We start from the raw sequence: 27,004 nt of genomic DNA on the forward strand, positions 1-27,004 counted from the left end.
AGGAACTTTTAATGAAGACTGGCTCCTAGATTCTCTGCATCTGACAACCAGGCGCAGGACATCACATCACAACATCTCTAGAATTTTATAGATAAATGTAAATATTGCTGGCTTTGCAATGCATGTAAATCCATGTTTGTGTAAACACATTGCATCCGGATTCTAAAAATAACCTGTGTCCAAATCAGTATAAAAAGCACTGTCTTTTACATCGAAATGTTGTTCTTGTTTCATCTGACCAGATCACTGGTACCTCCAATCAGTGTGAGAGCAAATAAACATCACTTGCTTCAGATACCTGCTTGAAAACATCTTCAATATCACTGTATTCCTGTGACCTGCAGATTAGACCCTAAATCTAATCCGTTCTCCGCCTGTTTGAGGTTGAACCCAGCTTTTCCGGTACCACTGCTCTGCCTGCTACCCAGCAGCTCTGGTCAGTGTGATAGGCCAGGGGGGTCCATCCCCAGCACCTCTGAGCCATAGTAAGAGGTCAGGAGTACCAGTCCAGGCACGCCAACAACGGGGTACACTAGCAGCGTCAGTTACCTAGAAGAAACCTGTTACTGGATGCTGGTAAGGAGTCCAGTGGTGGCAGCATTTGTTAGCCCCTCCTACTGCAGCAAGAGGGCACATTTTGCTAACGAAAGGGAACAGTGGCAAAATAAGCCCAGCCGGTCCCCAGCAACAACAGACAGGGTGGCATAGGCGGTCAATCCTGTCACACTCATGTTTTACAACAAAGCCACCAGAATGGACAGAATGAGGGAAGCAGAAATCATTTAATCACTACAAGCAGGTCACAGAATAGGCATCTTTAAAACTGGTAGAATGGAAGCTTAACAAATTATGCAAAACTCACCTGCACCAGTTGCTAATAGACAAAGTGCTCCTTGCACATTCAGCCTATAACCAAATGTTGTAAAGTGCTGCACAATAGTAGTAAAGATTCAAAGATTACTCCTGTATAAGTGTTTTTCATATGTATCCTGAGTAGAGAGAGAAAAAAAGAAAAAAAAAGAAAAAAAAAGAAAAAAAAAAAAAAACACACTACAACTCCACTACCTTTTTCAATGAAGTCAACATTGAGCTGTAGTTTGAACCTGAATGCAAGCTAGAAGCCTGCTCTTTAAAAAATATATTAAAAAAAAAGGATAATTTATCAAAATTCTGCAGAGAATATGACCTAAACATGTACTAGCCATTATTATAACACCTGGAAAAATAAAACAAACAGACAATTGCTACCCTGTTATAGGTATTGGGAGAACGGATGCCCCGTTCAAAGCTTTCAAACAGGTAACACCAATTCTTGAAGACCTAGCTAGATACAAGATGTTTGAGTATCATCAACTAATCAACACACCAAGGTCATATCACGTAAACTAACACTACTTTGAGGTAATTCTTCTGTGGCTGGATCACTTTGAAATAAATTTATACAAGAAGTTATTTATATCAATGGTGCAGTAGGCATATGTTGGAGAAAATCTATTTTTGCAAGAAAGGAAGAAAGAAAATCCCATACTTATTCATTTCATTTGTGAGTGACCAAGACATCTTTTAGCCTGAATGAACAGAAGGTGGTCATTAGACTTTCATCCTTTGTATTAGAGGGATCGAAACCCAAAAGCAAGAAATTTAAGAAATCAGATTGAAAATTTTGTTAAGTTTAAATTACATTTAAATCCAAGTTTAGAGAACACATTACATCCCGATGCCAATAATGGAATGTAATATCTCAGAAAGGTGTCTTGTTTACCCACTGCCAACAATTATAATAATTATTATACCATCTGTACTTCTGGGTCATCACTAGTACCTCCAACTACTGTGTAATTGTCTTTGTAAGGACTCCTTTAACAATTAAACATCACTGCATGAAGATTCTGTCTGACACCTATTGCCTGCTGTATCCTGTGACCAACAGATAAGAGCTTACACTCTAATCCATGCCTTGGCTGTCCTGTCTTGAACCCAGCATCTCTGTCAATGCACTGTCCACTGCTAGCAGTCCTGATACATAGTAAGCAGTCAGGAGGTACCAGCCAAGCCACAGCAAAGATGCGCAGAAGCAAATATTCCAGCAACCCCATAAGTAAGCAGTTCTAGGCGACGAAAAGGAGTCCAGCGGTGGCAGAGAGATTCTCCTACAAGAATTGCACAGTTGACATATGCAGTCGTTTAGTGTCTGGTGGCAAAGCGACACCAGTAAGAGTGATCAGAAATAGTCTGTTACTGACGGTGAGAAAGAAACCCAGTAAAACTGTGCAGGTAGAACATCCCTTCATCCTTCTTCCTCCAACAGCCTGGGAGGCAAAGTAAGCCATCTGGTCACATTCACTATTTATCAAAAGGTCAACTTGACATCTAACCACTTAAATTCTGATATTGCAATGAATAATCTATTTCTACAGAAACTTGTCAGATAACATCTGGGAATACACATTTCAAATAATTTTAACAGCTGTGCTTAAGAGTGCACCGCAAGAAATAGATCCTAAAATGTTTCTCTATTTTGATGGGTTAGAAGTGAGGATGTTTTTTGTTTTACATTTCTATTTTATTAGATTTCTTTAAACTTTACTTTGTCTAAAAAGGCAGAACAGGCATGGGGAACTACGGATATATTTTAATTTTTACAGCTCCTCTCTATTTGTTGTAACTGGAACAAACATCAGCTCAAGTTAAGAGCTCTCTCCCCTACAAGGGGACCCTAGTGATTACGTGATCACATGGAGTACAATGATGTGGAGGAACTGCATCCTGCATTTACTGCACAGTATTTTATTCAATACATATCTGATTGAGGGCATGTGTTTTATAACAGTGACAATAGACTACTACTATAAAACACAGTGGGAGTTAATTCACAGCATTTAAAAAAAAAAAAAAAAGTTCTTGCTCGGCATACATATATGATTTGTGCAAACTGCCATACTGGAAGCATGCCTGGCTAGTAAAACTTAAATATACTTAAATATATTGCTTATATTTTGCAAAGGAATTTGTGGTTAGTCCAAATATATCTCAAGTGTTGCTGTACTTGTTCAGAAACCACACTTCTTTTTTTGAAGAGGCTTAAAAAAAAATACAAGACAAAGACAAGTGAATAATGGATATAATATGCAAATAATATACTTACACTCTACAAATTTAGAAATGCATTTCTAATCATAACATTTTTAAGACCCCTCATTAAAAAGCAGGACTGACCAGTTAACCTTAATTTTTTATATAGTACTACAACACTGGCAGTGCATACCAGGGAACAGAGCCAGTCCGTGTGTTTCCCTGCAGTTTCCATAGCAAAAGCCAAATGAATAGAAAGAAAGCAGTGAAGGTCACAATAAGATAAGCTGCATGTTTGCAAGGTAAAACTAAATGCTCGTAGACAGGCGTTGAAAAAAGTTAAAGGCACGGACTATTCCTTGCACTTTGTGCTCCTGTCAAGATTAGTTTTAGCTGTACTCCACCAAAACTACATCATATTACACTGAACGGTAACTATTTTGGACGCTGCAATTAACATGAAGCAAAGCAAATGGTTCTCAGAAAGCGTTTGTGAACAGGTCGATTCGCTTACTTTTTTTATTTTTTTGAGACATGCTGTCTGAGATTTCACTAGGCATTGCTGATGTGCGTTATATGCACAAAGCATGTAATTTTATTTTAATGTCCAGGTGTTCAAGGCTGGACAATTGGATATATCAGTCTAATAACAAATTGGCCAAATAAATAATTTTAAAATTGCATTCTAACAGCTTTGTAGTATTAAAGTTTAAACCTATTATGCTTTTGGAACACTGAAAACTTCTGCGGTGAATATGAATAATTTTTTAGGATCTACTGAACTACCATCTCTGTTGAGCAGTGGGACTCAGAGCTGAACTATCATTGCTGATTCAACATATGTTCAGCTGTCCACTGAGCTAAATTCCTGTTGCAATTTCTGTTTGGCTGTTGGACACTCTGCATCCTGGACCTCCTCATGTCAGAGCTGCAGAAACCTACTCTATTAATCTCAGCCAAGTACCGGTAAAGTATCCCACCCACTTTCAATCCCTACCCTAGCCTCTCCACCAGATTTCTCCCTCTTATGTCCTCTATACTACTTCCTCACTACTTTACACACATAAACCGTCTTGTTTCCTTCACCCACAACACTCTAGCCTACATAAACAGCAAAATATGACACCCACAAACCATACACAACAAACACCCAGGAACTCTTCACACAATCCACTTCTTACTTTCACTAAAACAACCACTTTCTCCTATGGCAGCATTGTACTGCCCTAATCTGGCTGCCTCTTTCTACAACAAAACACTCACTTCAGCCCTAGATAATGCAGCTCCAGCTATCACATACAGTCTCCCAACGATCCAAACTCCAACCATAACACCAACCAAACAGACCCGCTATGTGCAAAAGTGCTCCTGCAACGCAAAGCGCCACTGTAGGAAAATATTGTTCTGTTATGTGCGTATTGTCGCTAACCAATAACGATTGTCGAACCTCTATTTGTGTTTCCAACGCACAAAGATTTATTCGCAAACAGTAGAATAATATGCTCAAGCGAAGTGATAATAAATACAGCCGTTACTTATCGCAGGCGCTCTGGATCCAGTGTGCAGCATTCAATCCTGAAGTCGGGGGACAAGATGTCTGAACACTAGATGTGAAGCTGCTGCTTATATACACACAAAAATACAGTAATACAATGAAGACGGTATAGCTTGCTTCTATTGGTCCAGGTTTCAGGAAGGTCCAAGGGGTTGTCAATCATTGGCTAGTTCATCCCAAGGAATACAAAGGAGGGTGGTCACCTCTCCAGGGGGTATGCTCTGCTCTTCCCGCCAAGATTCCTTAGTCTTAATAGTCCATAACTCCTTATCATTCATAACTTGCATATGCACTCTGCGATTCCCTCGCAGAGTGAACCAAACTTGGTTGTCTTTGTCTGAAAAGATGCTACGACGTACAAGGGCACGCTACGGCGTGAAAGGGCGTACGCATTATGGCTCTTTCGAAATTCCCATTTCAGCTGCAAAATTTCATCCATCTTCCGGTCTATAACCTCTTTAGGGTCATCCGTATTATTAGTGATGTACGTGCAACATTTGACACCGAACTGGGTGGCCAGTGTCACACAGTACCCACCAGTAATAGAGGTGAGATAATTTAGTACCAGTCTATGTTGCACCAACTCCTTCTTGTATGCTTGTAGCTCCCTTCCAGTATACCTGAAAGTGTCATCATACATCTCAGTGATATTATCTATTAATTTAGCTAGGTCTTGGATATATTTAAAGTTTAATGTTCCCCTAGTGGTCCTGGTGAGGTCTAGAGCAACCATAACTTGAAAACCAGCAGTTTCACTAATCAATTTTGTAGCTATGGGTTCCTCACCAGGAATCATATTTCTCTTGCCACGGTGTTCATACTGTGTGTGTATGTATGGTGGTGATGTAGTCTTGTGAATACCAACCATTTCTTCATGAGTAATAGTCATGATTTCAGGAACCAGTTTAGCTAAGAAACACAAGCCCTTGGAACTCGGAGTCACCCAGGAATAAGCTTTCCTCCCACAAACAAAATACACATCATCAGGGAGAACATAAGGAACAGTATGCCCATGAATTATATCACACAGAGTTTTGATAAAACTACCCCTGCCTAGTGTCTCCATTTGCTCTAGACACGTGTCGGCATTAATGACATTTTTACATTTATCTGTAGAGCCTTTTCCAATGGATACCGTCTTATGTTTGGATATGCGCCCTAATCAGTGACTTCCATCAACATTCCTGCCTAGTAGTGACCTTGTGAGTCTCCCTCTAAAATGAGTGTGGCGAGCCATTGTCTGATCTGATAGGTCAGCCTCCCAATTCTCCAGGCGCTTTGCATGAGATATATTTAGGCACAGCAAAGATCTGCCTATGGAGTATTGTCGAAGCGTCAGACTAGGGGACCTAGTGTTATTGTACCTTCCGTCTATGAGCCTCCCACCCCTCAATTTGAGTACTTCAGATATGTTTAGAGGGAATGGCACTAGTCCTATATTATGCTGCCCTTGCGGCACGTGAGAGCACACCCAACACTCGGTTTGGTTTAGCACCTTACCCACCAGGGAGTGATAATCCACCAAAGGATGCCCGCCTATATTCAGAGTACTGGGGGACTGGCATCGTTGGATGCATCCCTCTTCAACTAGGGAGTCGCAGAACTTGCAGATACAATACTCATCAGACAATAGCCCCTCACACTGCCTCCGAGTTCCTGAGCTAGCAGACCTTTTCATAACCCCTGGACCAAGTTTGATAATGGGCTGCTCTGAGTATCCTATTAACTTTTCTTTGGCCTCCATTTCATCCGTATCACTCCCAGAACTCTCCTCCGTCCTCCATCCTCCTTCACAAAAATAGAATGTCCTAAAAAAAATAAAAACAAGGAAAATCCTGGAACAAAAGAAAAACAAAAACCGCCACTCCATCGCTGGAAAGATAGTTCTGGGGCAACGTCTCTGGTTCAGGTGTCTCGACTGCAGGCTTTAGGTCTCCCGGAACAGACTCACGAGTGACAGATCTATGTCGTTGGTCTTAGCTTTATCTTGCACTTTATCCGGATTATGGACTCTCCTGCAGTGGTTGGAATGGACCCAAGTGTCTCTCTCTGTGTGACGCGGTGGGTCTGACAGCCATCATTTTCCCCATCTGTCATTTTAAACACTTCAAATGAAAGTTGCTTGTGCTTAGTTGAACATTGGGTTGCTTTAATTTATTAACCTCATTTGTTACAAAATCTAAGTGTGTATAAAAACCTATGAGATGGACTTAAGTTAACCATATTATTCTTAAATAAAGCCAGGTGGGTTACATCTGAACATTATATCGGATTACAACATGGTGGATGTACTGTTTCCTGACCAAGGCATCACCTCCCTCTTACAGACAGGAAGCCGAGAGTAGCTGGAGCCCCTCTGACATCACAAATGACTGGAAGGGGTTAAAACAGGGAGGCTCTCTTACTTAACCAGGAATAAGTCAATCAGCAACTGGTTGGAGCAGCTATTGTTCCCCCTGGAACTGTGTCAGACTCCTAGTTTCCAAAACAGCAGGAGGGAAAGCCATGAGGGAAGGACAGCTCTCCACTCCCATCTCCATCCCACTCATACCTCCCAGCCAATCCCAGCATCTGTGACCTGTGGATAACCCTGCAGGGAGGGATTCCACACATGGGAAATGTTGTCCCTTTAAGAAGACCTGCAGGAGAGACTTCTGAGGATGTGGGATTTTTGCTTCTAGAAGCTACTGGCATTGGAGTTTCGGTTGCTGCCCATGTGCTGAGGATTTTACCTGGGAGTATTGTGGCTATTGGATTACAAGCTTTTCCTGGACTTGCAGAATTGTTTGCTCTGCCTGGCTTATTCTATTAATCACGGACATCATCCTTCCCCTATAACTTGGACTGGTAAAGAAAACCTATTTTCGTTATAAACAATTTGGGGTTATTGAACACTGGGGTGTTACTGGGTGATGGTTGAAGTTTGGTGAACACTGGGTGTTGTTTGAATTATGTTTTGATATATATAAGCTATTGTTTGCAGTTAGCTGTAATAAAGATACCGTTGTATCCACACCTTTTCTTTGCCTGTGTGATCCTGAACCCCTTGATACCAGGACTTTCTTCTGGGTTCCTACCCTAACATCCTGGTATCCTCACACTCTGCAACCTTCAGTGATGTAGTACTGGTCAGCAGCACTTGGTACGGGCCTTCCCAACGGTCTGTTAAACAACCTGAACGTAAGAAATTGCGGATCATAACAGTCTCCAGGTTCATCATCATCGTTTCTGGCATACCAGGTGACAGCATTTTTAGTTTTTGTTGTTGTTGTTTTAGCCGTCTACTCATTCTTATAAGATATTGTACAGTCAGATTAAGAGGAGGTCTAGGAGTGGTTCGAATGCTATAGCGGACCAATGGCAAAGCCTCAGGCCATGCCAACCCGGTTTCAGCCATTATCTTACCAAGCTTGTTCTTTATAGTACCGTTTACTCTCTCCACCTTACCACTGGCTTGTGGTCGGTAAGGGGTGTGAAGTCTGCTACCGATTCCCATGAGTTTACACATATTTTGGAAGATATCACCAGTAAAATGGGTACCCCTATCACTTTCAATGATTCTAGGGATACCGAACCTACACACAAAGTCTTGTACAATTTTCTTTGCAGTGAACACAGCAGTATTAGTGGCTGCCGGATATGCTTCTACCCAACCGGAAAACACATCAATACAAACTAACACATACTTTAAATTCCTGCACGGTGGTAATTGGATATAGTCAATTTGTATTACCTGAAATGGTCCGTCTGTAGGAGGGATGTGGGATGGCTCAGTTGGAATAGTTTTCCCAACATTTTTCCTCAAACAAGTAGGACATGACATTGCCTTCTTACCAGCCTGAGAGGAAAATCCAGGAGCACACCAGTATGCTCTCACCAGTTTGCACATACCTTCTTTACCCAGGTGAGTCAGGCCATGTGCTGCTTCAGCCAGGCTTGGATAGTATGTTCGGGGAGCTACAGGCTTACCTTGTCCATCCCTCCAGAGTCCTGAGGACTCCTGACCACATCCCTTCGCCTTCCAGACCGCCCTTTCCTACAGGGAACACAAATCTTGCATTTTAAATTAATTTCTGCATGTCTAATGTCTGAAAAACCATCATAGTCTCGGTCGATACAGTCATAGGTTGCCCTGCTGCCCATTTAGCAGCTTCGTCTGCCCTGTTGTTGCCCAATGACACTGGGTCTTCTTCAAAGATATGGGCTTTGCACTTTATGACGGCTACTGTTCTGGGTAATTGTATCGCTGTCAGAAGTCCTTTTATGTGTTGTGAGTGTGCCACTGGTGTACCTGCTGCTGTCGTAAAGTTTCTAAGGCGCCAAAGGGCCCCAAAATCGTACCTAGAGTCAGTATATATATTGGCTGATTTGCCCTCTGCCAATTCACACGCTCTCCTTAGTGCTACTAGTTCCGCCACCTGGGCTGAGTGAGGTGGGCCAAGGGGTTCAGCTTCTACCACATCCCGATAGTCTACAACAGCGTAACCAGTACATAGCTCTCCCGTCTCTGTCTGTCTATGACAACTTCCGTCTGTATAAAACGTAAAATCTACATTTTCTAAGGGGGTGTCACGTATGTCGGGCCTTGCAGTAAAGGTCTGATTCAGGTGTTCCATACAATCATGCGTGTCAGTATTCTTGCCTAACTCATCATCAACCAGGGTCTCCTCACCTCCCACCCTTTGTGTCTCTAGAGACACATACGGAAGGAAGGTATGTAGCTGGATTTAAGGTGCTACATCGTTTGATGGTGATGTTTGAGGGTGCCATCAAGGCTAGTTCCACTTTGTGAATCTAGCTGAAGAAACATGTCTGGTTTGGGCTGAATTTAACAGAGCTGATACAGCATGGGGTGTATAGATAGTTGAATTATGTCCTAATACTACGTCCTCGCTCTTACTTACCAGAAGAGCCGTAGCTGCTACACTTCTGAGACATGTTGGGAGTGATCTTGCCACATTGTCTAATTGTGCACTGTAGTATGCTACTGGTCTGCTAGCGTCTCCATGTTTCTGTGCGAAGACACCTGCTGCACAACCATCAGCTTCCGTACAGTATAGCTCAAAAGGCTTTTCATAATCGGGTATTCCCAATCCAGGTGCTCTAGTCAGACTATCTTTAAGATTAAAGAACGCTTGCTCTGACTCTTCTGTGTCTACAACACGTTCTGGTTTTGAGGAAGAGACTAGCTCCTGCAATGGTAATGCCAGAATAGAAAAACCTGGGATCCATGACCTACAGTATCCACACATCCCCAAGAAAGTACGAATCTGCTTCTGGCTCTGTGGCAGGGTCATGTGTTGTATGGCCTCAATTCTGTCGGTTGTCAGGTGTCTTAGCCCCTTAGTGAGGCAGTGTCCTAAGTATTTGACCTTAGTCTGACATGGCTGTAATTTATCCTTTGCCACCTTGTGCCCTGTTTGTGAAAGATGAAGCAACAACAATTTAGTATCATGTAAACATGACATAAAAGAATCAGAGCACAACAACAAATCGTCCACATATTGAATTAGAACAGATCCATTGTGGGGTTGAAAGGATTGCAAACAGTCATGTAAGGCTTGGGAGAAAATACTGGGGCTGTCAATGAACCCCTGGGGTAGTCTGGTCCATGTGTATTGCACTCCCCTGTAGGAGAATGCAAAAAGGTATTGGCAGTCAGGGTGAAGAGGGACTGAGAAGAAAGCAGAACATAGATCAATGACAGTAAAATGACTGGCAGACGGTGGAATCTGCATGAGGATGACAGCTGGATTCGGCACTATGGGGAATTGGCTCTCAACAACTTCATTAATTCCCCTTAAGTCCTGGACTAATCTATAGCCCCTCCCCCCATTCTTCTTCACAGGGAAAATGGGACTATTTGCTGTACTGGCTGTACGAATTAAAATCCCTTGTTGTAACAGCCTCTCAATAACAGGATATACCCCTAGTTCCACCTCCGGTTTTAATGGATACTGTTGGATTTTTGGAGCTATCCTACCACTTTTTAGATTGACCACGACAGGGGCTACGTTTGCCATCAGTCCAGTGTCCTGTCCATCTCTGGTCCATAGTGAACCTGGTATTTCCAGCAACATCCCCTTTACTTGAGATGGACTGTGTTCTATAACAGTAGAGTGTAACATTAACCTTTGAGGGGTGTCCAATATATCCTGTACCTCATGTGCGACCTTCTCGGGTATATCTAGGAACACACCATCTGAAGTACAGTATATGACACATCCCATTTTACATAGCAAGTCTCTCCCTAGCAAGTTAGTAGGAGCCGCTGCAGCCAAGAGAAATGAATGCTTAGTATGCAGAGGCCCGATAGTAACTTCAGCGGGTTTAGTTAGAGGATAATGTAACACTTTTCCCGTTACCCCATAGCTGAAATAGTTTTACTGGTCACCTGTAGATTGAAAGGAGGTTATCACAGACCGGGCCGCCCCTGTATCTACAAGAAAAGTTTCTTTCCTACCAGCTATGTCAACTATCATTTTTGGTTCTTCACTCTGACTCTCAGTTAACCTCACTGGCTGTAGACTACAGGTATGACCTGACCCATAGCGCTGACTATTGATTTCCCACGCAGCATTTGCTGCTGTAATAAGCGCGGGTAGATGTGAGTCTTCTAGTCTATGTGAATCCCTCCTTGAAGAATATCTACGTGACCCACCCCTCTGTGTATTGAGTCTTTCCTTTTTACAATCTCTCATGTAATGTCCTTCCTCTTTACAGTTGAAACACCTGATCACTTTAGGTTTCTTGTTATATGAGTTGTATGCTGGTGGTCGTGTATGCATCCCCTCTAGAGCCTGTATACTCACCGTCATTAACCTATCACTTTTCTCTTCCTTCTTCCTAAAAAGGTTTTTGTCATGCTCCACAGCAGACTCCCTGAGAGAATCTACTGTGATGCCTCTCCAATTAGGTAATGTGGTTTGTACTCTGGTTTTTAAATTTTCTCTAAGGCCATCCATTAATACTCCTACAACTACCTCTCTATGATGTGGGTCCTCCCCTATGTTGAATATCCCAGTAAAACGTGTTATCGCTGCTATAGTTCTAATGAAGTAATCTGCTGCTGTTTCACTATTCTTTTGTTTAATGGTGATAATCTTACTCCAATTTACTACTACTGGAAAATAGATGGCTAAGTGTTTGACAATTTGTTCTATATTCTTTTGGTTAATCTCATCAGTCAAGGTGTCATCTTCCTCCAACAAACAATCTTCAATAAATTTTTGTATGTCAGTATTGGGAGGAAGACACGCCCTCAACACTACACGCCAATCCTTATTGGTTGGTTCGTGGGCATTTCTTAAGTCTTTAACAAATTTCTGACATTTAGCTAACTCCTTTGTAGGATCTGGGAATTCAGTCATAATGGAACGTAATTCTGATCTAGTCCAGGTACAATGCATTGTAACATTTCTTAAAGGAACTACACCATCCTTATCCGGTTTCCCATTGGGAACTGATATTGTGCGGACTGGGTACGCACCCTATGGTTCACTGACATCAGGGGACACTACAGGATTTGCTGGTTCAAGATTTAGAACGCTTTCACTCCTAGTGATCACGCTACTCTCACCTATCTCAGCCATTTTCTCATACTTGCGCTGAGCCTCTAGTACACTAACAGCATGGGCAATGGCCGAAATCACAGTGGGTTCATCTTCATCTTCTGATACACTTGTTTTAAACTGGCTTAAAACAGGATACAACTAAGCAATTTTTCTTTTTTCAGTTTTAATACCGGCTGTACATACCGCTCCCGCCACATAAGGTGGCGGGGGCGCGCTTGCGCCGAGTTCGCCACGCTTCTCAACGGCCACGTCTGTTGTGCGCGCGCTTTTAGCCACGCCTACTTCCGCTTTGCATTCGCTGCTCTGCCACGTGTTACCTTCCATTTGCCACAATTTTAAACAATCATTATGTCTATTTCTCTTTTTCGTTGACTTGATCAACCATACTTTATCCTTTACAGCATTTAGTACCTCTGCATTAAAACTTCCTATTGTTGGGAAAGGCCTATCACAATCTTTGGTCATCTTGACCCACGTGTCGCAACACGCAGTTGCGTAAGCACCATATTTTTTACACATGAGAAACCTCGCTGAACCAATAGGACCTTCCTTAGGCAGTACACTGACCATCTCTAGCGTATGCTTAGCACCCATGTTGAACAACGCCACTCTACACGGAACACAGACAAACCGCAATGCTCTGTTCCTTCCGGCCAACAATTTCAAACCTGTTGCTACAGTCACCGCTAGAGATCTTGAAAGCTCGGTGAACGTATTTCCTTTAGCCGCGTTCACTCGCTTTCTCTTGTTCCGAACAAGAATCCCTAACACAGAAATATCACTGTGGGACCCAAGGGCTATCAGCTCCTCGATACCCTGTCTAAACCACAAAATCTGTTGAGTTTATTATAACTAGGAGAACAAAGTCGATACAATCAAACAGCCTTTCCAATATAATTCCTCCTAGCTGCTTCCCCAATTCGCACTAACGGGGACGGTTAGATCGCACTGCCTACCAATACTAATTATTAGCAAACCTTGCGATCTATTGGTAGCGCTTTTGCGAAAACCCGATTTTCGAATTCGGTATACCTGCCCTGTATACAGTCCTTCAGTTGGGCACTCCGCCTCGTCAGACAGGAACTGAGCACAATGAATAATAAACAGTGTATCTACGTTACAAAATCACACACTACACACCTTTTCTGCGCAGAAAATCAAAAGTTCCCTACAACAGTAATAATATCTCAGAGGCTTTCACAAGTAATTATATTATGCATTTATAATAACTATCAAGACGATTGTTTAACCACGTGGCAGGAAATACACTTACGCTAAGCAATGCAATACAGTTAAAACGCACAATGACAGAAAAAAGAAACAGTTTTCTCTTTTGTCCCTAGGTTCTAGTTAGCGTGCCCTAGATAATGCAAAACGGACATTCGGTTTCACAACACAGAGTAAAATTCAGGTTTTGAACACATTGCGTTCTTACACGTATATGACGCGTCTCCACCCTTTGTTGCGGAACCGAAATCCGTTGGTCTTGCGTATCATCGGCAACGAAACCTCCAAAGCTCACGAGCCCCCAAATTGTTATGTGCGTATTGTCGCTAACCAATAACGATTGTCGAACCTCGATTTGTGTTTCCAACGCACAAAGATTTATTCACAAATAGTAGAATAATATGCTCAAGCGAAGTGATAATAAATACAGCCGTTACTTATCGCAGGCGCTCTGGATCCAGTGTGCAGCATTCAATCCTGAAGTCTGGGGACAAGATGTCTGAACACTAGATGTGAAGCTGCTGCTTATATACACACAAAAATACAGTAACACAATGAAGATGGTATAGCTTGCTTCTATTGGTCCAGGTTTCAGGAAGGTCCAAGGGGTTGTCAATCATTGGCTAGTTCATCCTAAAGAATCCAAAGGAGGGGGTCATCTCTCCAGGGGGTATGCTCTGCTCTTCCCGCCAAGATTCCTTAGTCTTAAGTAGTTCATAATTCCCTATCATTCATAACTTGCGTATGCACTCTGCGATTCCTTCGCAGAGTGAACCGAACAGTAGAAAATGTTAAGAGGTTTATTATAATACCACACATGATATGATTCCTTCAACCTGTTCCATATATTTCACTTGAAATATAGTAGTATTTATGTTTTATATTATGACATAAATGACTATGTGTTGCAACTACCATTAATGTGTACTATTTTTCAAGTGAGCGTGTTTGTGCGAATGTATGTAAAAGACTAAATACTGTTGCCACGTGTTGTGGCTGCGTACGCCCTTTTACGCTGTAGTGTGCCCTTTCACGCCGTAGCGTACCGTACGCATCTTTTCAGACAAAGACAACCAAGTTTGCTCGATTTTAATTGAAATGACTTTATCCAATTTGCTGACTTCGACAGTGCCTACCAGCAACACCTCCTCCATCACAACCCATGATTTTGCCACCCAGTTCACAGATAAAATCAACAGAATTTGACAAGGTATTTCCTCATACCTTCACTTACACTCCCCAAGCCACCATAAATTCATCCTCGCCAGTAAATGAAAACAACCCTCTGAATTCCTCTCATCATCTCTCCCTAAAAAACTTGTCACATCAACCATATGCCTTATCAACTTTTCGCTCCCTCTCACTCACTGCATGCCAACCTCTTTAAACTTGTCTCTCTCTCTACTTGCACATTTATATCCTCCTTTAAAGATGCAGTCAGCTCCTTAATTCTAAAAAAAAACCACATCTCTTGATTCAGTCTCCAACTACTGCCCTATTTCTCTCCTCAACTTTGCTTAAAAGGTACATTCTTTATTTTCGAAATCAAGCTTCCGTCCCCAACATTCCACTGACACTGCTCTTGAAAAATTGATCAATGATCTACTTAGTGCAAAGTCTAAGGGTCATTTCTCCATACTCATTCTCTAGGACCTCTCTGCTGCTTTTGACAATGTTGATCATCCTCTTCTACACACTCTTCACTCAATTAGCCTTTGTGACAAAGTTCTTACACCAGTTCCTTTCCTACCTATTGAACATCTTTTAATGTTTCTATCTCTAGCAACTCCTCTCCCTAACTCCCATAATCTGTTGTGGTTTCACAAGGCTTTGTTCTTAGTCCTGCACTATTTTCATTGTACACCTTTTCTCTTGGGGAACAAATATGCTCATTTGGCTTCCAGTACCACCTCTATGCTGATAAAACCCAAATCTATAGCTCTTCCTTTGACCTCTCCTATCGTGTCTCTTCCATATCCACATGGATGCCCCAACAGTACTGAAAGCTCAACAAAACAAAGCAAAACTTCTCTTCCCTCCACCCAGAGCCAACCACCCTCAACACTCGTCAAAATCACAGCTTCCTCAGTATTTGAAACCTACTGACTGGGTGTCACACTTGACTCTGCCCACTGCTTTATTCCTCACATCCAGACACTCCCAATCCTATCAATTCCACCTTAGAAACATTGCCAAATTCTTCCTTTCATACCCAACATGCTACCAAAACTTAAGCGTTCACTTATCTCCAGTCTTAACTACTGCCACTTCCTACTATCTGGCATTTCCGAAACCCATACATCCCCACTTAATCCTAAATGATTTATCAATACTGATCTTTCTGTCGCTGCTCCTCATCTGTGGTACCACTTTGCAAATTCCTATACTGGCTCCTAGTGTGATGCAAAAAAAAAAAAAAATTCAAGTTACTGACCCTTACCTACAAAGCCCTCAACACCATTCATTCATAACTCTACCATGCCCAATCAGGCTTTCCCACAGTCTTCAAATCTTTAGACTCTCTCTGCAAACCCATCTCTAAGATACCTTATCAACGATCATACTACTCACACTAATTTACCTTGACATATGTCCTAATCTCCACTCTGAGCCATACTTGCTCCTTTTATTTCAGCTGTGCCTTCTTAAACTCAGAATGTAAGCTCTCTAATGTGCAGGGCCCTCCATACCCTTTTTCATGTCTGCATTTATTTTGTCTACCTTGTATGTCACCGTTTTATGCATTTCCTGTTTTGCTTACTGTATGATGCTACGGAGAATAATTATAATAAATTATACACAACTATAAATGATAATAAACAAATAAAAATTGTGACTGGATCACATATAAATAACTTATGGTATGAATTTATTTAAAGGAAATAGCGCAGGGCGCTTATTTATATAAATTGCCAATGCACTTATTTTTAATATTGTGTATATTTTGGAAAGGGAAATTGTTATTTATGAGACCAGTGTAGAAAATGTGTTTTTTCTGTTTAGCCTTTCTAGAGGAAATGCATTATGTCTGATGTATATATCTGATACAACGAGCCTTTGTTAACAAAGCCTTTGGTGTATTGTGATGTGAGGAAGTGGCTTGTTTGGGTTGTGTTCTGTGGGAATGTGTATTGGGCGACTGTCTGAAGAAGGTATTCATGTCAGTTAGACCTTTTGACTTGCTAGCATGTCTCCTGCCTCTGAAATAAGTTCCAGGATATCACAGCAAGGTTTTTAAGAATTTCATAGCCTAGTGTAATTATTATTGGCTTTGCAATGCATGCAAATCCATGTTTGTGTAAACAGGTTATATCCTGATGCTAAAAATAGCCTGTGTCTGAACTGTATAAAAGGCACTAGCTTGTATTGGAAACTTGTTCTTCTGATTTTCATTTGACCTGATCACTGGTCCCTCCAACCAGTGTGAGAGCAAATAAACATCACTTGCTCCAAAAGACTTGCTTGAAAACATCTTCAGTATAGCTGTATTCCTGTGACCTGCAGATTAGACCCTAAATCTAATCCGTTCTCCGGCTGTTTCTGAGGTTTGAACCCAAGCTTTCCGGTACCACCGCTCTGCCTGCTACCCATGCAGCCCTGGTCAGTGTGATGGGCCAGGGGTGATCCATCCACAGCTTCCCTGATCCATAGTAAGATCAGGGGTACCAGCCCAGGTACAACAGCTACAAGATCCGCTAGCAGAGTCAGTTACCCAGAAGAAACCAGTTTCTGCATGCCAGTATAGGAGTCCAGTGGTGGCAGCCTTTGTAAGCCCCTCTTACTGCGGCAAGAGGGCGCAATTGAATTAACGAAAGGGAACAGTGGCAAAGTAAGCCCAGCCGGTTCCCACGAACAACAGAAAGGGTGGCATAGGCGGTCCATCCTGTCACAGATTTAAATAATTATACTAAATAATAATACAACTAGAACACTGCTAGAATGTCAGGTACTAGGAAAGACATGTTTTGGCTTATTGTGAAGGATGAATTTGGCCTCCAATCTGTTACCCAGTATGCAAGAGGAAGTGGATGGCATAGAGTAAAGTGTTGTTAGAGTGGAAATCCGTACAATAGCTGGAGAAAAGAGAATACTAATCTAAAATTACTATCATTACTTTGTTGTTTGTGAGTTTAAAGCACCAGAAAAAAAGAATATCCAGAATGAACATTGTTCTTGCTTCCCAGTTTCTCTGTCCAAGTGATTTACAGACAAAAGTAGCCAGTGCAGATAACAGCATGGCGGTGGCATCTGGGAGAAACTATATAAAATAAGATACCCACCCAATACCTGAGAACAGGCTTTCATAACATGCAGAAAAAAAAAAAAAGATGTAAGCAGGGTGAAGTGTTGCTAGCAAGTTGTACGTGGAGAGATGAGAGTGCAGAGATGTGTTGTGATGTCTTTTTTCATTAAGTGTTGTATGGGGGGGAGGGGGGGCATGTGTGAAAGAAGCAGAAATGTGCTGACATTTTTAAGTCATGGAAGGGATTGTGGAGAAGAGCTTGATAGCATAGTAGGGAAGAATGCATTTGTAAGAAGAAGAGGAGGTATCGGGGGACTTTACTTCTCCAACACTGTTTACAAATGGATTAAACATTGTGAGTGTGGTACCATTAGGAAGGTCACGTTAATGACAGGTGTGACAGGATGGACCACCTATGGCACCCTGTCTAATCGCAGCTGGTTCCCAGTAACAGCACTTTGCCACCGTTCCCTTTCGTTATCCCAAATGTGACCTATTGCTGCAGTAGGAGGGGCTTACAAATGCTGTCACCACTAGACTCCGTACCGGCATCCAGTACCCGTTTTTTTCTGGGTAACAGACACTGCGAGTGCACCTCGTTACTGGAGCTGGGTCCAAACCTCAAACAGCAGGGAACGGATTAGATTTTGGGCCTAATCTGTAGGTCACAGGATTTTCAGCATGGGAGATATTTTCAAGCAGGTTTTTTAAGCAAGTGATGTTTATTTGCTCTTGTTAGGGTAATTTTACCTCTCTTTTATCAAGTCCCTTCAGATATCAGTGAGATAAGATGCTGGTTAACCAGGAGATCAGTAATCAAGACACAGACATGCCAATGTCAAGATGTATACTGAACTGTCCTCGTTTATTTCTGGCATACATTTATACATGAAAAAGCTTTTGATCTGGTTATAGAGCAGAAACACATGATTGATATTTTCCTGAGTAAATATAAATCTTCTGACAAAGCTAGTTAGTTCTCTTCATGTCACTTTTATGGGTTCTTATCAACTTTCACTGGAGCCAGTACTCCCAATGTCCTCATCATCCATTATCCCATGTCCTAGGCCTCCATCCGGGGTCTTTGAGATAGTTCAAGGCTGGAGCTGATGATTACACTGAATGTATTTTTAAGGCAAATACCAAGATTTTTAACTCCTTCACATATTATTACCACCATCATCATTGAGAACCTAGAAATGCTCTCACAATCTCCCTCATTTTAATAATATATATAAAAGGTTAAAAATGTTAAGGCCTGAAATGGTGACATCTAACGCAGCCCAGACTAATTTTGTACAGTCTCTTGTGAGAAAGCAAGGGTCTTTCACCATTCACCTGGGACCGAGTACAGATATCAGCACTTCTGCCCGTTTATTCAAAAAGTATCTTTTCTTCATGCCTCTGCTGTAATCTCTGTATATCTTTTCTGAACGTACATGATCATATTGATAGGATGGAACTGGTATATGTCAATACCACAGTGATAATGAGTAGTGGGTGTAATGCCCATACATAAAAACTAGTGTTATGCTGCAACATACATGATTGAAATACTGCAGTTTATTGTGGGCAAACAGGTCTTATGTCTGTGTTATCACAAAGATCTAGGTTATGTGTCCAGTGTGACCAGCGTCGTCTTGCAGTGTGATGCGTGCAGCCAGGAGTCTCGGTTCTGGAGTTTCACTGATGTGGGGGTGGTCAGGAAGACCTGATACGGACACGCCAACCTTGGTTCGAAAGTTCTCCTCATGTGTTTCTTTAAGTACACCCAATCGCCAGGTTTCAGCTTATGCGGCTGTAGGTCTGAATCAGGCTCTGGAAGTGAAGAAAGTGCTAGAACATGCAAATAGTTCAAATGGTCAGTTAGACTTCTCATATAGCTAGTCAAATCTCCATGTTTATGTTGTAATAGCTGTGGATAATTAATAACACTGTGTCTTTGGTAGTGTTCCAAAAAGTATTTCATAAGGAGACCACTTGCTATTCCTATTTGGCACAGTTCTTACACTGAACGAGGCTATGAGCAGGCATTCTGGGCATGTTTTTTTTATTATTATTATTATTTCAGCTATGATTTTCTGAATCTTCAGTTTCAATGTCCCATTCAACCTTTCTACTCGCCCACTAACCTGTGGTCTGTACGGCACATGAAAAGCTTTCTGTATGCCTAGATCTGTCATTATGTGTTGTATTATTTCCCCTGTGAAGTGTGTACCTCTATCTGATTCAATTATCTCAGGGACACCATACCTGCACACAATCTCACCAATCAGTCTTTACGCAGTTGCTTTTGCTGTCATTTACTGAAAAGATCTGTACAGACTAGAACATATTCATATATTCCAGATTAAGGCAGTTGTATATAGTCTATCTGTAGTCTTTGAAAAGGATAAAAGGCTTTTGAAGTTGTACCTTGGGACGTTTTTACCCTTTTTCCTGGATTTGAAGTTCCACAGATCCAGCAGGCCTGAACATAGTCTGTAGCAGCTTTATTGAATCCTGGAGCTATCCAATGGCGATGGACCACGCTAGTCATCTGTTCCTTCCCCAGGTGTGGCTGTCCATGAGCTATCTGTAACATGGGAGGGAACAAAACCTGTGGAAGACAAAGTTTATCATTCAGTTTCCACATACCAGCGCAATCTTCTTGTGCTCCTAATCGTTTCCATCTTTCTTTCTCCAATGGTCCTGTTTGCTGTTGAAACTTTTTAAGATCAGTGTAGTCAGACATTTCTTTCTGTACTGTGTATACTTCTCTTTCAGGCTCTTAGCCACCTTTTTTTTTTTTTGCTTCTGCATCTGCACAACGTGTTCCCTTTTGAAACAAAAGTCTCATTCCTTGTATGTGCTTCTATTTTAATTACGGAAAACTTGTGTGGCAATTGCAATGCTCTAAACAAGTTTCTTATTAGACTGGCATGCTGTGCGTCCTTACCACTAGAGGTCTTGAAATCTCTGCTCTTCCATATTGGACCAAAGTCCTGTGTCACTCCCCAAGCATACCTGGAATCCGTGTAGATATTGGCAGTGGTTCCTTCTGCATATTCCAATGCCTTGGTGAGTGCTATCAGTTCAGCAGCTTGTGCTGACAGTATCGATGATAGTGGTCCTGAGTCAACTACTTCATTTTCTGTAGTCACCGCGTATCCTGTAAATGGTGATCCGTTATCATAATACCTGGAACCATCTACATAAAGTACATACACAGCATTAGACAAGGGAGAGTCAGTAACATTTGGAAGAGACTGTGCTTCCATATCCAGAAGAGCGAGGCAATCATGTGAAAAAGAAAAATTGTGGTTAATATTTTCACCCAATTCATCGTCATCACCTTCACTATCACAATGTCTTTCTTCTGACGGCTCTTGTTCTTCACTATTATTCCCTCCTTTTGAATCTTGAGATTCATACATTAGGGGTAACAATGTTGCTGGATTTAATACTGTGCACCGTTTGATTGTGACATGTGAAGCACTTAACAATGCTACCTCGTACTTAGTGAGTCTGGCTGCTGAAAGGTGTTTTTACCTGTTGTATCGCTTGTACTCTTTGTGGCAACAGATGTTTAGTGCCCTATGAAATGCAGTGTCCTAAGAAAATTACCTTCTGTGCTGCTTGGAGCTTGGATTTGGACACTCTGCAGTCCTGCTGGGCCAAAAAGGTTAGTAGAGAAACAGTTTCTTCTTTACACTGTTGTTCACTATCAGCAGCTATCAACAAGTCATCAACATACTGCAATAGTCAGGTAGTTTCAGGATATTGTGGTAACCAACCTTGTTAGACAGTTGACATTGCTTCAGAGAATTCTGAAGGGCTGGTGGCCCCTCCCTGGGGCAATCTGGTCCAGCAGTATTGTGTTCCTTCATGCGTAAAAGCCAGCATTTTCTGTGAATTGTTAGTTATTGGTATAGAAAAGAAAGCATTTGCTAGATCTATAACTGTAAACCACATTGATGTAACAGGAATTTGGTTCAGCAAGGTATGTGGGTTTGGGACAATGGGTGTGTTTCACAACCAGTCGTTTATTTATTTCTCTGAGATCGTGAATTAACCTGAATTCGGGAGCTCCTCCCTCTTACTGTTCTCTTTCCTTGACTGGGAATAAAGGTGTATTAAAAGGTGATCGACATTTCTTTGCTAAACCTTTGCCTTGGTATTCTTGTAATTGATTTGTGATTGCTTTATTCTGTAACAAAGTCAAAGGATATTGTTTAACACATATTGGTAGTGTGTTAGGTTTTAGTATAAGTTGTACCGGAGCAACTTTTAACAGTCCCACATCAGTTTTTTTCCTTTGACCATATTTTCTCAGGTACATCCTTCAGCCACTGTGGTAGTGGTGCCTCATCCTGAGATGTGTTTTCACTTGGTTGTTTCAAAGACACCTGTACTGCTGCTTCTACCTGATTAGATATGTTGTCTGGAAGTTGACTGGTGTATTCCATTCCTTCTGGGGTTTATTTAATGCATGCTCTCATTAACTGTAATATGTCGGCACCCAGTAGATTTACAGGACAAGTGTTTGAAGTGAGAAACTATAGTGACAGGAGTACAGTCTTTGTTTACTTGTATCTTAACTTTCTTACTTTTCCTCAGGTGTATAGGCTGTCCTGTCAACCCTGATGCTTTTATATAATCTGAGGTCACTTATTCTTGTGGTACTTGATCGTGTCTCAATACTGTTTGCCCTGCTCCCTTGTCAATTAGGCAGTCCAATTGTTGACCAGTGAGCAGTGTAATTTGCACAGTAGTTCCAGGCAGCTTACCTGCTTCAGAGGTGTTTACAAGAACTGGGCAAGCTGTTGACAACAGGGAGCCATATCTTCATCTCTTTGCTGCTGCTGCCATTTCTTGTATTTCCTGCAGTCCTTCATGTGACCTGGTAATTTACATCAAAAACATCTGCCAGTCATGTCCTCACCTTGATTCCTTTGTCTTGCACTTACTGTTTCTGTTCCTTATGGCTGCTGCCTTACTTGCCATGTTCCTTTTCCCTGTACCAGGTGTACAGTTACCTGAGGAGTCTTTTGGGCATTATTTTCCCTTTTTTCCTGCTTCCTGGTCCTCCAGTCCTCCAAGTACCTGTAGCAAAGATTACATTTTCATAGACAATGCCTCAGGTCTGACGGTAAAGAGTTGGCTTCTTACCTCATTCGTTAAACCATTCAAAAACTTTGTTTTCAACATTCTTTGACCATCTGGGGTTTCTGTAGAAAAACCATCATCATTTTGTCTGGTCGTTAATTTATCCAAATACATCCTTACATAATCATTTCTGTGTGTTATGTCTGGTGCTTTTAATTTTTGTTTATGATACCACCATTGTACTCTGGCTAGAAATTCAAGACCACTGTTATACATATTTCTTTCTTCTACAGGGGGTGCAGGATGAGTAATAGCCCCCCTGTCACCTTCTGGTGCGCTTGCTGTTAACCCCTGCTGTTAATTATTTGAGTCATCACTCCTATTATTAGCACCTTCGGCAGTATTGGCATCAAAGTTTGGGGTAGGCACCCTTTGTATTCTGACTGGATACATATTAGTGTGAGAATGCAATACCTGCTTTTCCAATGTTATTCTCCTTGTCACCCTCTGATTTGTTGTTTCTCTTCAATGGACTGATATTGTGATCCTTCAACCGGCTTACCATCATTGGTATCTTGTAAACATTTTCCTGTAAGAATTATCTGTACAAGGAGGTGCATTAGATTCCACATTGCAAACACTGTCTCTCAGGAAAATCATTTATTTCATTATTAGCAGACTGAGAATAGATTTGACTTGGGGTTTGAAACGTGATTGATGGAGTGTTACCTGCGTCCACTGGGGTCACTGAATGAGTTTCTAATTGCGAATGCCCCTTTTGTGCTGCTAACTGTACTATGTGACCTGCCTGTTGAGGTACTAGTGGTGTATCTGGTCTATTGTCTGGTTTCTGCAGTGGAGCTGTAGGGTCCACATAAGGCGGTGGCATGTCTAATACACCTGTACCTATGTGTGCATTCTCTCTTCTTTTCTTTTTTTTTTCTCATCTCTAATGATACTGTATACCACATGTTAACCACATCTGCTTGTCCTTTTCTGCTTATCCATGCTTTATTGGTGTTTTGAATCCTTTTTCACTTTTCTGGATCTAGTGTGCCCTCTAATGGGAAACCTGCTCTGTGAAATGTTTGTTTTTAAATATTTGTTGTCGATTATTTATTTTTTTAGAAATTTCTTTACTTCTCTGTATTCCTGTACCTTTGTTGGGTTTTATAACCCAACAACCCTGCTAGCCCTGTGCACCCTAGTATTCAGAATTGATCAATTTCTGAATATATTGTACTGTTGGGTTGCTTTACCGCATGCACTCTTATAGCAGTTATCTGTATTTTACAGAGAATTATACCTCAATACCACCGTTCAAAAACCTCTTAATTCTTTCTATTCTGGCTGAAAAATATTTGCATACTATACAAAGAAATATAATCAAAAAAACCAACAATAATAACAATTGTGCAAATCTCTGTTGCAGCTGTAACCATTTTTGCTTTCTTATTTCATAATTACCAGAATATCCTTTTACAATTTCATTACGTAACCCAGGTGGTAATTTCTTTATACTGTACAGACAGGCTTCCCTTCAAATGGTAGGTGATTAACTTGCCAATATAGTAACACTTGAGACCAAAAAATACCCTATATTTTGCTGCAATATATATCCTTATTTAAATGCACATTTAGCATACAATAATATTGCTTTGCATCCACAACATATTCAAAAACAGTTCTATCAATTACAGCTTTCAGTGTAGAACAGTATCATCAGAATGCTTTCTAATTATAACAGCACATGAACAGTCTGAGCAATAACCAAATGAATTATTAAAATACAATCGTGAGTACTTTTGACATATATTAAATTCAACCATATAGTTAGCGCTTTTTATGCTCTCAAACAGATATCTGGGTTCAGGAAATCTCTTTTACCATATACAGATGAACAGCTTTTAGACACACAACAAGAATGCTGGACAGAGAGTAAATCAGTGGAAAAAAATCACAGCTGAATTTACTCACCGTACGGGTTTGAGCTGTCCGTGATTCTAGGTGGTGCTGCAAGCGTTATTTGTCATCTGTATAGGTTGTCCGAGATCCCGGACGAGCCCCCACGTAATGTTAGGGTAATTTTACCTCTCTTTTATCAAGTCCCTTCAGATATCAGTGAGATAAGATGCTGGTTTAACCAGGAGATCAGTAATCAAGACACAGACATGCCAATGTCAAGATGTATACTGAACTGTCCTCGTTTATTTCTGGCATACATTTATACATGAAAAAGCTTTTGATCTGGTTATAGAGCAGAAACACATGAATGATATTTTCCTGAGTAAATATAAATCTTCTGACAAAGCTAGTTAGTTCTCTTCATGTCACTTTTATGGGTTCTTATCAACTTTCACTGGAGCCAGTACTCCCAATGTCCTCATCATCCATTATCCCATGTCCTAGGCCTCCATACGGGGTCTTTGAGATAGTTCAAGGCTGGAGCTGATGATTACACTGAATGTATTTTTAAGGCAAATACCAAGATTTTTAACTCCTTCACATATCATTATTACCATCATCATTGAGAACCTAGAAATGCTCTCACAATCTTCACTGGTTAAGGGTACCAGTGCTCAGGTCAGATGAAATCAGAAGAACAATTTTTAATACAAAACAGTGCTGTGTTTATGCACATTTGAGCACAGCCTCACTGGATAAGCCAGCCCCCTTGAGGTCGGAGTTCTTTTTAGAATCAAGATGCAATTTGTTTCTCCAAACATGGATTTACATGCAATTCAAAGCTAACAATATATTTACACTTTTTTTTTTTAATATGCTAAAACAATGTGATTTCCTGCATCACATGCTGTTTACAATGTTCAGAAAGGTTTGAAACACTCTGGACAAAAGACCACACAGTAACGACCACCTGCTGGGCCTTTGGCCAGAGCAGGCATTTGACACTTCATCACAAGACTTCAGAATCAGAGTTCCCACATATGCCCAATTGGAAATTTCCTCTAGCAACCTTACAAAACCAAACAATGACAATTTCCATACAAAATACATCCCAATGTAACACGATAAGTGCATTTCAAATTATACATTGGTGACAGCACCTGATTGAAATACATTTCTACAATAAATAATTTCCACATGATCCAGCAATAAATAAGTTATTTATTAGTGATCCAGTCACAAAAGGTGCTGCATATTTACTTGAAAATTACGTACCGATGCCTTCTAATGGTCTTTTACTAATGTTAATTTAAAAGAAATAAAGTTTATAAAACCATATATAATAGTGGCCAAAACGAGGCAATAGAAAATATTTTTTAGGGTTAAGGTAAACATGTTGTACCTTCACAACCGGATGACCACCAGTAACAGCTTTCACAGCTCCGCGACTCCCCTCAGTCTCATAGTGTGCTCGATGGTGAGTCTTTGGCTGCACCTCCACCTTCAGTTCACATTGTCCGTAATGATTGGGTAATGGCCAGTCTAATGGAGGCAGAGATGATGTCCTGATAGAGAGGAGAAGTGGGTTATTCTAAAGACGAGAGTACAGCAGAGTAACTTCATAACTTATCTTGTCCTTTTAAGTGAATCTAAAAAGTGAGAAGATATGTTCACAAACAGAACCTCAGCTTTTGCATATCATTTGATTATCAGCACTTAACATGACACTAAAGCTGTGTACACACTATTGCATTTTACTTCAGACGAGATTTCTGTAACTATTTTACCAACGGCTAATAGTCCCGATGATCAGCAGATTCATATGTACACAGATATACAGTTGAGCCTCAGATCTGTGATCTTCATCTCTTAAACACCTCCTGAAAAGATAGTCTCTGTACACTACAGATATCCGCCTACACTGCTAGTCTTGAGTGCATACACAGAAACACATTTGCCTGACATTGTTCGTGACATTTCTGAAGTTTATAAAGCCAAAAATGAATAAATGTGATGTAATTTGCCGAGATAAAACATGATCGTGGGTGCGTACACGCTGTTGCAATATCTGGCCAAACGGTTATTTATCGGGTGATCTACACAATAATTGCATCAGCATGTTCCCAGCTTAACCATATCAGATGGGGACATTTGAGCATCTGCACAAAAGACATCGCAGCAGCTTTGATGAGCATCCATTTCCAACCACATGTCAGCTGCTTCTGTTTTACTTGGGTAGCGGCCCAATCTCAATACACCCATGACACGAATGTGCAGATATTCTGACATGCAATGTATTATTATGACTCACACAAATATCATATGTAGAAGCTGCTTTAT

At 41.1% G+C, this 27,004-nt stretch overlaps 1 protein-coding gene across 1 annotated transcript in view; it reads right to left on the reverse strand.

The window, feature by feature from the left end:
- NFATC3 (nuclear factor of activated T cells 3) overlaps positions 1–27,004 on the reverse strand; it is a 200,332-nt gene that overhangs the window by 137,206 nt on the left and 36,122 nt on the right. The window contains exon 3 of the mRNA XM_075188817.1: positions 26,067–26,229. Within this exon, the coding sequence (XP_075044918.1) occupies positions 26,067–26,229 (163 nt within the window). The remainder of the gene's footprint in view (positions 1–26,066; positions 26,230–27,004) is intronic.

Source organism: Mixophyes fleayi, chromosome 10 (genome assembly GCF_038048845.1).
Source record: "Mixophyes fleayi isolate aMixFle1 chromosome 10, aMixFle1.hap1, whole genome shotgun sequence".
NCBI classification, from domain to species: domain Eukaryota; kingdom Metazoa; phylum Chordata; class Amphibia; order Anura; family Limnodynastidae; genus Mixophyes; species Mixophyes fleayi.